Source organism: Ranitomeya variabilis, chromosome 4 (genome assembly GCF_051348905.1).
Source record: "Ranitomeya variabilis isolate aRanVar5 chromosome 4, aRanVar5.hap1, whole genome shotgun sequence".
NCBI classification, from domain to species: domain Eukaryota; kingdom Metazoa; phylum Chordata; class Amphibia; order Anura; family Dendrobatidae; genus Ranitomeya; species Ranitomeya variabilis.
The window spans coordinates 49977106-49991350 of NC_135235.1; the positions used below are offsets into that span (position 1 = coordinate 49977106).

Below are 14245 nucleotides of genomic sequence, written 5' to 3' on the forward strand. Positions count from 1 at the left end.
CAGAAGAATTGAAGGAACAAGGTGATGTGGAAGACCAGCAACACGATGTCTTGATACTATCAAGATAATGGCGGAAAAGACCCTGATGGACCTATCTAGGCTTGCACAAGATCGATCTTACTACAGATCGTTCATCCATTTAGTCAACATGGCTCGAGATAGAGCTGAAGGCCATTAAATAATAATAATAATAAAAGTGTCTAGCTTAAAAAATGAATAGGGTCAACATCCCCATTTTGGAGAGTAGTCACAGCAGCTTGAAGATATCTCAAATCCAATATGAGTCACATTCCTTGGCCCACCTTAGGGCTCACTAAGACATCAGTTTTTGTTGCATGTTAGTGCTATCTGTGTTTTTCATGGATAGCTCCCATATCCATAATAGTGAATGGGGTTGTTCTAATGTCCATGATTTTTCACGGACCGAGTAGTCCACAGAAAATCATGGAGACATGTCTACTATTGATCCGAGTGTTGGATCAAAATTGGCAATGCAAGTCTACGGATTTGAGAAAAAATTGGACAGCACTTGGATGTTGTCCAAGTTTGGTCTGATTTTCATAGACTCCTAGATAGGAAAAGAATAGCATTTTTTTCATATATGAGAAAAGTTGATGATACTTGGACCAAAATCTAATGACACTTAGATGAAACGCTGATCCCCAAAAATGGGTCTGTTTTTATCGCATGTGAAAAAAAATGGACAACTGAATGAGGCCTTACTAATACTGAAGGTAACTGTCATTAGTTATTTTAGTTAGGCTTTCCATAAGGTTATCAAGCAACATCTTCAATGCAATTTTACTCTTTAAAATTGGAAACCTGTCAACAAATTCAGGTTTCTTTACATTTCTGTTTCTAACTGTTAAAAACACCCCATTATGGATCTATTAGAATCCTGATCCTTTCATAAAATACAAGCAAAGCCTAAATTGTAGTAAAAATGTTTTAGTTTTTTTTTACTCACTTGCCACAAACTTTAACTGGAAACTGTTCGCTGTTAAACAGAACATACTTAGGGAACTGGACACTGACCTCAAATTTTGGAAGCACTGAAAAGAGAACAGCCAGCAGTTAGATTACATTAAGCAAACACATGTTACACATCGGAAATAAAAAGGTTTCCTCACCATATTCCTCCACAGTGAAGGTATGGGATGTGTCTTTCAATTTAATGGAATATTCCCCCAAGGTGGGCTCCGAGGAAAGAGCAAGCGAGAGCTCAGCAATCCCCTGATTAAGCTTCACATTCAACCATTGACCAATCCTGTTTTTATCTGGGTCCTAAAAAGAACAACCAGAAAACAACAACCACATTGATCGATGACATTTTTTAAGATCAACTAAAAAATTTTCATTCTAAAACGATCACAAAAAAACACAAAAAGACTATTGTCGTTTTTATTCTAAGCATTCCTGCATACAATAAATGATGTCTTACATCAATATTACTTTGCCTATATGTATTTTCTTACCTGTACTTCAACCACAGGGATCTAAGAAAAAAAAGATGTTTAGAATTTTTGCAGCTTTTTGAAAGGAATATCATTTCCAAAATATAAAGGGAATACAAATTCTAAATTATTGAGTTTATTAGTCAATCACAATGGTTTGTTAAATATGGTGCTAAGGGAAAATATCTTCGTATTGGGATTTGATTAAACATTACATCATTTTTTGGAGTTATACAGTAGAAGTGTATGGGCCACTATTACCACCATAAGGTCCATCACCAATAAATTACAAAATTATCTTATTTTTCTTTTCCTTTTTTGCTGTTAGTTTTATTTAAGACTTACCAAAATATTTTCTGGTTTGAAATCTTCATTAAGGGATAGAATTCTGAACTTCACTGTGACAAAAAAAACACAGTCACTAAAACTTTTGGAATTTTCCCACAATTAATTTTGAATGAGTTTTTGTTTAAAAATATATATGATAAAACACCCTATTATATAAATTCTACACGAACCCCCACATATCCCATTAGAATGCATGTAGTTCAAATTCATGGTTCAGGCCCTTAGGGGTAAGGGCGGCAGTCTAACCTGAATATCCATTCTGACTCAATCGTGTAATTTATATAATAGGGTGTTTTATCATATATATTTTTAAACAAGCATCTACGGGCAGTTTTCTTAAAGTGTTGCGGTTCTGGGAATACTGCCAAGTTCCAATGTCACAATCCATATGCACGTACATGTAGGTGTAGTGGACACACAGGTTTTTATATTTATTTATTTTTATATCTATATTTATCTATATTCATATGTATGTGGGCATATGTACATTTTAATAATATATATATATATTTTTTATGGTGTACTATTTGATATACGGTTAGCATGTGAGGGGCGTCAATAGAACATCATTTCTGTGGTTTCAGCAATCTAACAATAAAGAGATATTTGCACATAGGTTTGGGCAAATGTAATTTTAAATTCTTCCCCTTTTTTTCTTTTCTCACACACAGTTTTTGTACATGGTCCATATACATATATATTATGTAGGGTTTTGAATCACATCTGACATCGGTCATGTATGGTTGGGTATCCTGATACCGTAGGGGGGTCAGATTCTGTGGTGTGGCAATAGGCGGTAATCTTCCCTACCTGACCTATCTATCGCAATCAATGACATCATGCTTTCCCCCGTACCCGAAGTCCGCTGCCTCGGAGTAACCTTCGACTCTGCCCTGTCCTTCAAACCGCACATCCAAGCTCTTTCCACCTCCTGTTGCCTCAAGCTCAAAAATATCTCCAGAATCCGTCCTTTCCTCAACCCTCAATCTACTAAAATGCTTGTGCATGCCCTCATCATCTCCCGCCTTGACTACTGCAACATCCTTTTCTGTGGCCTCCCTGCTAACACCCTTGCCCCTCTCCAGTCCATCCTTAACTCTGCTGCCCGACTAATCCATCTATCTCCTCGCTACTTCTCTGCTTCCCCCCTCTGCAAAGCTCTTCACTGGCTCCCATTCCCTCAGTGTATCCAGTTCAAATTACTAATACTGACCTACAAAGCCATCCATAACCTGTCTCCTCCATATATCTCTGAACTAATCTCCCGATATCTTCCCTCACGTAATCTCCGGTCCTCCCAAGACCTCCTTCTCTCCTCCACACTTATTCGCTCCTCATCCAATCGCCTCCAAGACTTCTCCCGAATATCCCCCATCCTCTGGAACTCTCTGCCCCAACACGTCCGACTATCAACCACAGTCAGATCCTTCAGACGGAACCTGAAAACTCATCTCTTCAGGAAAGCCTACAGCCTGCACTGACACCGCTGCCGCCTCATCACTATCGAAGCTACCGCCTCACCAATACCGGGGCTCCTGCAACCCCCAACCTACTGTCTCCTTCCCCATAATCCTGTAGAATGTAAGCCCGCAAGGGCAGGGTCCTCGCCCCTCTGTATCAGTCCGTTATTGTTAGTTTGTTTACTGTAAGTGATATCTGTAACTTGTATGTAACCCCTTCTCATGTACAGCACCATGGAATCAATGGTGCTATATAAATAAATAATAATAATAATAATAATCTCAGGCTAACATGAATCTAGGCTACTGGGGCGGGTTCTAGAGGTCTAGGGGGTAGGCACATAGGTGTAGCGAAGGTATATATAGAAGAGGAGCTCTCCTACAGGGCTATAACCCTGATGAAGAAGGGCATTTACCCTTCAAAACGTGTCGGTTTGCTTTTTGGCCTAAGTGAGGCTCCGTAGGCCTGTGACGTCACATGCCGCTTGTCAGCGGCAGCCATATTTTTCCAGTGTAACCATGGACGCCTCCGGCCGGGACGTTCCCTGGCTCTACACTGAGTAGCGACATCCTACACTGGTTGTGGTTGCACCAGCACACGTGTGCCTACCTGATCGCTACCATTCGCAGGTAAACCTTGCCCCTAATCTGCCACTGCTACTGGCGAGACGCTGCACGCCACCCCCGGGATCCACCATGAGCAGCCTTACGGGAGTTCATTGTAGCACACATCATTCTGCCGACCACACTCCAACACGGTAAGAGTTCAACACATCCATTATTATACATCCATTAATTGCGGGCAGCATATGTGTTAACCTTTATACTAACCGGGAAATATACTTGCAAGTTCAGTGCACACCGAAAGGAGTAAGTAGGCGGATAGCCTGCTAAGCAGTCAGTAATTGGTTATATCATTACTCGTAGTGTGGCAGTTTCATATTGAACTATTGCACATATTCAAGTTTTGTGGTCGCACCTCTGTGGCCAGGAGTATGTTATTCTAATCACCTATGCGCGGTATTAGTTATTAGTATATCCATTGTTTTTCACAGAATTGGCACATTCTCTGAGGATACCAGCAGCTGGGGGATTCTATTAGTCACTCCCACTTACCAAGTGGGCACCAGTGGTGAGCGCCAGTGATATTTTTCATATCTATTTGTACCTTCTTAAACTAAATGTTTGGCCCCGATAAAATAAAAAACTTATACTCACCTTCCATGCTGGAGCATTCCAATGGTGTCGGCACTTGTGGTCCGATTGATGTGATGCTGTGGAATGACACATGATGCCCGGTGCCCAATCTGCACTGGCGTCACTGTCCCCGCCTTCATACGAACTGAGCATAAAGCAGAAGTCCAGGCTACAGCTGATCTCTGACTTCTTCTTTTTGTTCAATTCGACAGGAGGTGGAGAAAGTTATGCCAGTGCTGATAGGGTGTCGGGGACCACGTGTCATTTCACCGCATCACAGACCAGTGACCGCGAGTGCTGATGCTGCTGTAATGGAGCCAGCACGGGAGGTGAATGTCGTTTTTTTTATAGGGGCCAAACATTTAGTTTATGAAGGGGAGGTCCTAGTAGTGGACAACCCCTTTAACATACCCCTAACACTGGAACTCTACTAGCCAGGCAGGGGTAAAGTATATGCATTTTACAGATGTACATGCCACCACAAACACCTTGCACAGCCCAATAAACATTTTCAACAATGAAAATTAGCATATAAAGAGACCACAACATCAACAATAGACTGTCTATTAACTATTTTACTTGAAAAAAAAAAATCATGATATTGCAATAGTCGGTCAGGAGATGTCTATGATATTCTGTATGTATAGGTATAATATGAATTGAAACCTTAGGGGTTTTGTTAGTATGGTGTGATATTATGTTACATATGTTTTCTTACCAGTTTGTCCTGGTTTGTACACAGGTTTGTCTGTCTGGACAAAAGTTTTGGATAGTTGCTTCTTTACAAGGACTTTACTAGTATTGGTAACTAATTCCCCTGAGCTTTCAAGGGAGAGAGTTATTGTGCCGACTGACACATCTTCTTCAGGAATGGGAACCTGCCAAAATAAAATTAAACCATACACATATATATTTTGCTAATATACAAAAGCATCTCAGTGTTTTCTTACATTGTTTAGTTAATGAAATCCAGCAGTTTTGTAATATATCTTCTTTAGCTATTTTGTAGATTTTGTTTTACCATAAAACAGATCTGTCACCAGATTTCAAAATACAAACTCTATACATTATTAAGTAGGTCTGTAAGACCTGGTGGGGATGATGTAGTTACTTTGAAAATCCATGACAGTATGGCTATATAATCCTCTCTAAAAGTTTAACTCAATTTCCAGCCACTTAGCTTCTCAGTGACCCTCCTCACTGCTGAGATCTCACACTGCTCAGTACAAGCTGCAGCTGTCAGTCAAGCTGGGTGGGTGGAGACTTAATACACTTGAACTTATAAGCTATAGCAGTGCCCCTAAAATTTTAATATAAGGATTAAACAGCTTATCTGATGTCAATTTTTAAAGTGAATACACCAAGATCATTAGGTCTAAGATATCTATTTATTAATGTATTCAGTTTATTATGTGAAATCTGGAAATCTGTTGACAGATCTGATTTAAAGGGATTATCCAAATTTTACCTGGAAGTTGAAGCAGGTGAATGGGGTGTTTTGCTGGAATGATTTTTCTATTAGAGTGGAGTCCTTGTTTCCTAGGTTCAGTGACATTTTCACGTTGGTCTCTCCTTCAGCATTCTCCAATTGCAGACAGATGGTTTCTGATTGCTGACTACGTAACTCTGATGGGAAGATGACGGCATAGTGTCTGGCAAGGATGGCATAGAAGATAAGATACCATTATAAAGAGTACGAGGCTATAAAGGACAACAGAAAAACTAGAGTCTCGCAGGACGCATGGTTATTTTATTTTTTTTGTAATGACTCATAAAATACAAAAGGGAAGTAGAAACATTAGAGGAGATGTATTAAAACTTGCAAAAAATGAAACAGTTGCCCAGACTTTCATTTTCTTAAAATTTCTTCCTTCTATGGGCTCACCTGTATGTATACAGATATACCGGTAAGCAATATGATTGCTACTGAACTGCAATACCTTGTCATATTTTGGGTTGAAAAAACAAACAGGTAATTCTGCTACTGCGTCGAAAGTCTCATTGAGACGTCAATTTTTCACATACGTGTTGTATCTGTGATTTTCATGGATAGAACATGCACCTTTTGTCTTTCAATATTTTTTATTAAACTTTTTTAAGATAAATATGGGAAGGAAAAAGGAGGAAAGATTGGTAAGGGCTGGGATTGGGGAAGGGAATTAAAGATTATTTATCGAGGGGAGGGATGGTGACAGGGGAATAAGGGAAAGAGAACAAGGTTTAACATTACAATAATCTAATACATTTCTACAAAAACACACACAATAAGGTAAATCGAAATACTAAGAGACCAAACAGCAAAAAATTAAAAATAAATAAAAATTTTGAAGAATCTTAAATGAGATATCTACAAAGAGTCCTCCTAGAGCAACCCAAAACCTGATGGGTTCTCTTCATTTGGGGTAAAGTTTTTGGATGAAGTCCATGAAAGAACAACTTTAATATTGTGACAAGAAGGTGAAATTGAAGAGGAAAACAATTAACATTTCCAAGACATATATAGAATCCAGCAGGATAAAAAGAAAACATTAAATAAACATTAATATAATGCACTTGAATGATATGCAAAATTAGGAGAAAGTGAGTTTTTATGAAAGTGGAGGTGAAGGTAAAATTATTATTAACCCATTATCTACCAATGTCCTTTTTTTGGGACGCCTAATCTTTAACTTCTAGCAGCTATGATTTTATAATTTTTATAATTACATAGTTACATAGTTATTAAGGTTGAAGGAAGACTTTAAGTCCATCTAGTTCAACCCATAGCCTAACATGCCCTAACATGATGATCCAGGGGAAGGCAAAAAACCCCATGTGGCAAAGAGTAAGCTCCACCATGGGGAAAAAAATTCCTTCCCGACTCCACATACGGCAATCAGACTAGTTCCCTGGATCAAGGAATCTAGTGTATATACCCTGTAACATTATACTTTTCCAGAAAGGCATCCAGTCCCCTCTTAAATGTAAGCAATGAGTCACTCATTACAACATCATATGGCAGAGAGTTCCATAGTCTCACTGCTCTTACAGTAAAGAATCTGTTATTATGCTTAAACCTTTTTTCCTCCAGACGTAGAGGATGCCCCCTTGTCCCTGTCACCGGTCTATGATTAAAAAGATCAGCAGAAAGGTCTTTGTACTGTCCCCTCATATATTTATACATTAACATAAGATCACCCCTTAGCCTTCGTTTTTCCAAACTAAATAGCCCCAAGTGTAATAACCTATCTTGGTATTGCAGACCCCCCCAGTCCTCTAATAACCTTGGTCGCTCTTCTCTGCACCCTCTCTAGTTCAGCTATGTCTTTCTTATACACCGGAGACCAGAACTGTGCACAGTATTCTAAGTGTGGTCGCACTAGTGACTTGTATAGAGGTAAAATGATGTTCTCCTCATGAGCATCTATGCCTCTTTTAATGCATCCCATTATTTTATTTGCCTTTGTAGCAGCTGCCTGACACTGGCCACTGAACATGAGTTTGTCATCCACCCATACACCCAGGTCTTTTTCATTGATGGTTTTGCCCAGAGTTTTAGAATTAAGCACATAGTTATACATCTTATTACTTCTCCCCAAGTGCATGACCTTACATTTATCCCCATTAAAGCTCATTTGCCATTTATCAGCCCAAGCTTCTAGTTTACATAAATCATCCTGTAATATAAAATTGTCCTCCTCTGTATTGATTACCCTGCAGAGTTTAGTGTCATCTGCAAATATTGAAATTCTACTCTGAATGCCCCCTACAAGGTCATTAATAAATATGTTAAAAAGAAGAGGGCCCAATACTGACCCCTGTGGTACCCCACTACTAACCGCGACCCAGTCCGAGTGTGCTCCATTAATAACCACCCTTTGTTTCCTATCCCTGAGCCAGCTCTCAACCCACTTGCACATATTTTCCCCTATCCCCATTATTCTCATTTTATGTATCAACCTTTTGTGTGACACCGTATCAAAAGCTTTTGAAAAATCCATATACACTACATCCACTGGGTTCCCTTGGTCCAGTCCGGAACTTACCTCTTCATAGAAGCTGATCAAATTAGTCTGACATGATCGGTCCCTAGTAAACCCGTGCTGATACTGGGTCATGAGGTTATTCCTCTTCAGATACTCCAGTATAGCATCCCTTAGAATGCCCTCCAGGATTTTACCTACAGTAGAGGTTAAGCTTACTGGCCTATAATTTCCGAGTTGAGTTTTTGTCCCCTTTTTGAATATTGGCACCACATTTGCTATACTTAATTAGGTCCAATTTTTTGTGTTGTGTTTGTAAAATGAATGTTTTCAAAATAGGAAATCATGTCATTGTCATTTTTAATTGAATATTGGGACGCCCTTTTCTGAAAAAATCGTACTTGTAAAAATTTTGCAAATTATGTTTCTGATTCATTAGGACCCAAATCATTAAAAATCTGTCATAAAAAAAAATAAAAAATGAAAATTGCTAATTTGGCAAGTAATGGGTTAAATGAAATGAGAGTGAAAGTAAAAATGAAAAATGAATATCACAGAAAAGTATAAACTTATATTTCTATGGGAATATTTGAATATAAGAGGATAAAAGGGATATCGAACATTCACCGTGTGTAATCTAATGGACTGTTCGCACTTCTATGTATTTTTTTGTGGATCATGTATCTGTGCAAAAATCATGGAGACATTTCTGCTTTTTAATAGGGATGATGGATGAAAAGTAGCAGCAATACAAGTTTTTGAGCCCCAGAAAATCATGGACATCACATGGTAGGCATCAATGTGCAGTCCCTGTGCTCTCTGTGATTCACATTGCATTGAATAGGAGAAACTATGTCATTTATTAATTAATTAATTTATTTATACATGAAAACCACTGATTACAATTACATACACACTGACCAAACACTGATGACACTTGTACCAATTTTTTGCATATGCAAAAACTTATTGATGTCTCAAAGAGGCCTAAATGATGGTATGCTACTTTTGCCAAACTTGGCGGAGCCTTGTGCACAGCTCGTGTAAAGCAGTACAATGCGTCTTAGTAGCTCCTTGGTTGAGAGTTGTACAATCTTCGTCCACTGCCATACTGTCTCATTAGAAAGTATAAAAATAATATTGTAGAATATGCCTCTGTAAATGCTTCTGTAAGGAAGGGTTTGGGTAGTGATGTGTACTTTTAAAACTAAGGGATATAACACAGTGGAAATGTGGTTTACTTACACAAGTAAGCAGAATTAATGCAGGTGTACACCTGACAGGTTAAAAGAACAGCTTTACTAAAGAAGAGGCATCAAGCTTAATGATTAAAGAGTTTTTCATGAGGCAATATGCTTGGTGGTTTCAATAATGTTATAAAGGGCAACAGCTTAAAGAGAGATAGTAAGTTGTTATTTACAACAGTGAGATTGCTCTTACGAGACATTACCATATAACCTGCTAGCAATGTGTTCAGCAGCTCTTATTTACTCCGACATAGTCTTGCTTAATGCAGCACAGCACACTATCTCTTTGCTTGGTTCAGCCCCTCTTTAATCTACCAGTGGTGTCAATCCTTATCCTCTCTCTCAGTAATGGCGGTACTCTCATCCAGTTGTGCTGGTCTCGCCCACCTTAAACTAATGAAAAAAACAGCAGAATAGACTGGAGCTGTATACCTGCTCCATGCTGACCCTCTTTAAAGACTATCGGTAGATAATCTTATGTAGTGAGTTCTACTCTCACTTTCTAGCTAACTATGACGCTTAGCATGAAGAAGAACTAGGTGCTCCAAATTTGTAGTTCTCAATGAAAATTGGATTGCAGGAACTGAACAATTACTGTTTCAAGTGACATTTTGAACTGAAATACCAGACCTAGGATAGAGAGCAAATAGCCCTTCTAGCTGGTGTATACCAGCAGTGCTATTTGCTCTCCATCCTCTTCTCTGCCCCACAATCCATGTGCTTGAAAACGTTCCGCTATGTAAGAACAAAACGTCACTTGAAATTGTAATTGGATTGTGGGAGTTAAGCAATTTTCATGTTGAACTACATATTTTGAGCACTGGAGAGTTTTTCTTCATGCTGTGGAGTGGAGTGGAATTCTTTTCAAGCACCCTACTATACGATGTGCACACATCACATCTATGGATGACTATGAGACATCCCTACCAACTGTCCACAAATTTTGAGACACAATCACAGTAAATTCCGATTGGGAGGATCTGCATAAAATCCACCCAAAATGGGTAGTTCAGGTAGGCTGGGAAGGCTTCCCTTGCAGTGTTGGGGCAGGACTTAATCATCCCTATTCCCCATTGAGAAATTTCAGTAAGCTTGTATGACTACACTTTCTGCTGGGCTCCACAAGTTTTTCTTCTACCAGGCTGGCCCATCTGCATGTTGTTTTACCTCTACTGGTGGGAAACAGTAACCTTTAATGGCATCTGCAATACTTCTGTTAGGAGTGGTTATGACAGTAAGTTTCACCTGGCATAGCTTAGCTGTTCAAACATGGGACTTAGTTTATGGACATAAGGATTTTGTGAAACTAAAGTAACATACATTGTACAGAACTCTAGTTGCAAATGGGTAAGGTTTAACCTCTGGTACCCCACTATAGTTGAGAATTTAAAATTACACCCACTCTTGGCTGCAGAGAATGATGGACAAGACTATTCCATTCTATTGACTTGAAAGGGTGGCCCATTTTATGAATACACAACAACTGAACTAGATGTAAATACCATTTACTCAGCACATTGTCACAACTCTGTTGTTGGGTGTCCCGGGACCAGGGGCTTCTTCCTTCTCCCTTCCGCTAGGGGCGCCCTAGCTTGGCCTGTTCTCCGGATTACTTTCTGGTGAAGACTCCGTAGCTGCATATCTTGCTTTAGCTCCTGAATCTGCCCTCATTCTGTATTCTTCCCCCACCCAGGGAAGAGGGTAGTAGTAGTGTACCATAATACAACAATCAGATTAACAAGAAAATATGAACAGGGGTAAAGAAAATACAAAATATACAAATATACCTAGCAACAGTCACAGATAAGTCCACCAAACTCCTTCTCCAATAATAACCACTAACAACCTCCAGCCATCCAGCATAAGCTAGCTCTGACAATGAGAGCTAGTCAGGAGGACCCAGATTATTTAGGAGATTGGAGTGGCTATCAGTGCACAGCTGAAATCCTTAATGCAGGAAAGCTCCCAGGAGCTCTCAACTGAGCCGATTAACCCTTGCACTGCTAAAAGAAACTTGCACCATTTAATATGAAGGTGAAGTGCTTCTAATCAGTGCAGGAGTAGGAGAATATAGATGCTGCGGTCTTCTGGCTCCTCTCTACAATTTATATGTGCATGGCTTATTAATACAGTTGATGCTTAAGAATAACAATGTGCTGAATAACCCTCAATCGTTAATGGGGACCCAAGCTATAATATTATTTACTATTATAGTACTGTTGTCCTATTTAGTAACATGGGGGTTATTGGCCCCTCGAAGAACCAGGTGCCCTTGAATTGCTGAACCTTCTATGCTTTTGTCCCTTTTGAGCAAATATTTTCTTGTAGTCAATAGGAGAGGCAGAGTGTTGGCAGGAAAAACACTTTGTACATCTGTGCTTTTGATGTGTTTTTGCATTTTTTTTTTCTTTATTCAGTTGAATGGATAAAAAAAATGCAACAAAAATGCTGAAAAAATTGACATGCTGCAGTTTAAAAAGCAAAACACAAAAGCTCTGCAGCTAAAAAAACAAAGGAAAAAAGGTGAATGAGGTTTTAGAAATGTTACTCATTTTGCTGCTACAATAAAACACAGCATTTTTTGCTATGAAAAATGCACTGAAAAAATTGATGCATAAACATAGCATGAAAACATACCCTAATGGTAAATGCATATTTGCTGCGGATCTTCCTTGCGCCTTTGCATCGGAAAAATTGGCAGCTAAGCAGGTACCAGCTAAGTAGGTGAAATTCTTAAAATCTCATTGGCATGTTGCTGAAATTTTTTAAACATCTGTGGTGCAGATTTTGACATCTTAAATAGTTTATAGGGTGAAATCTGCAACAAATTGCTCAGCTAAAACTGCATGTGGTTTTCTGGTTAGATCCATTGACATATCCCTCTGGTGTAGCCTATGAGATAGCATGTTTTTACAGAGAATTGTGGGCCTTAGATGTACTGTTTTACGAGAAGTTTATAGCTCAAGAACCTAATTTTTTACGTTTTTGGAGCAGTTTTATTATCTGACGTAAACTAAGTAAATACAGCACCATGGAATTAATGGTGCTATATAAATAAATAATAATAATAATAATAAATAAAATAAGATCTATGCACACAGTTTATCGTCAAAAGGACTATCTTTCCAAGATCTCAATCAACTTTTAGTACCAAAGCTTGTCATACATGTTATATGGCTGTTGACCAAACAATGATTCAGTACAATCGTTTGTCCAAAAGCCATTTCATACAACTCTTCCATACACAGGTGCTCTCGTTCTGCTGAGCGCTTCTGTTTTCTCTATGAGACATCTGCCAGCTGACACATCGGCCGGTGGCTTTTCTCTGGGAGAACAATGCAATCAAATTTGGAAAAGTCTGATCAACATCTCTCTCAACCATCCATCAATTGGTTCCTCCATAGACATTTCACCATTGGCCAAACCTATTAATATTAGAGGGTACAGCCGATATCAGTCTAATGTGTATGGGGGCCTTCCGATTGATCAACTTCAATTGCACATAATAAAAGAAATATTGAAAATCTATTTCCTGGAGCAATTTTTGGCTCATACTTTGTTTAAAGAAACAATTATAGGAAATAGTTCTAAAATTTATAAATTAAGGTATGTGAGAAGTGTCCACCATGCAGTTTTTATCTTGGATTTTTGTCAATTGTGTTGATTACAACCTAAGTGATATTGCATGCATATTAAAATCAATCAATACAGATGCAGAATGAACTTTTGCTTTCGAAATTAACTTTAGAAAACTAACTGCAGTCTAGAACAATAGAAAAATTGAAAAGTCTATTAAATATAATACAAAGTAAAATACAACTTCTGTACTTACAGCTTTCCTTCCAATGCCCCCAAGATCTGCAATATGACCAACCCCACACATACAGTCCAGTGTCCCATTTTGCAAGTGAACAGGACAGTGACTTCTGTGTTTGGCCTTTTTAACATTTTATATTGTGTTTACACCCCCGGACAGTCTTGCAATTGTATGCACAAGATGGACATTGTACAGGGACCAGGCTCATCAAATATTTGTTAAGCTCTGACTGCTAAGCTAAAGGCTTTGGCGAGATTTCACAAAAGGTATGCCAAACCTATTAGGCCAAATTTATACTGTTTAACCCCATGAAGTCTCAAAATAATAGCATTGGGTATAAGTACATGGGGGTCTTCATTGGACCTCCATTATATTATTATGGTGGACTGAATAGCTGCCCACTTTAGATTGTGAGCTGGAGCATGGTTGAAACATTCTGATAAAAAAAAATAAAGATATGACTATAAGAATAAGTGGTCGGATGCAATTTTTATCATTTTGGGATATGTTGAGCCACTACTTGGAGCAAAGTGAAGAAAAGGACATATCTGTAACTCCAGAATATTTCTACAATAATCCTCTTTCTTGTTTTTCATCATGTTTTCTTTTCGATGTTTAACAATAGCACCCAACCATTAAATGAGTGGTCCACTCTTTCCTTATGTCACCTGAGTGCTGCAGACCATCAGTGGATGAAGCTTGGATGAAGCTCAGAATTCTGATGGAAGTGTGAGCGCTGCTGCCAATCTGTAGCAGCTGA

General features: G+C 38.7%; 1 protein-coding gene across 1 annotated transcript in view; it reads right to left on the bottom strand.

Annotated features, from left to right (window-relative positions):
- LOC143769704 (alpha-2-macroglobulin-like) overlaps positions 1 to 13605 on the bottom strand; it is a 76216-nt gene extending 62611 nt beyond the window's left edge. Inside the window, exons 1-7 of the mRNA XM_077258489.1 lie at positions 13501 to 13605; positions 5928 to 6111; positions 5178 to 5337; positions 1800 to 1852; positions 1476 to 1496; positions 1131 to 1284; positions 968 to 1052 (exon numbers count right to left, since the gene is read on the bottom strand). Of these exons, the coding sequence (XP_077114604.1) occupies positions 968 to 1052; positions 1131 to 1284; positions 1476 to 1496; positions 1800 to 1852; positions 5178 to 5337; positions 5928 to 6111; positions 13501 to 13568 (725 nt within the window). The 5' untranslated portion in view covers positions 13569 to 13605. The remainder of the gene's footprint in view (positions 1 to 967; positions 1053 to 1130; positions 1285 to 1475; positions 1497 to 1799; positions 1853 to 5177; positions 5338 to 5927; positions 6112 to 13500) is intronic.
- Positions 13606 to 14245: the final 640 nt, after the last annotated feature.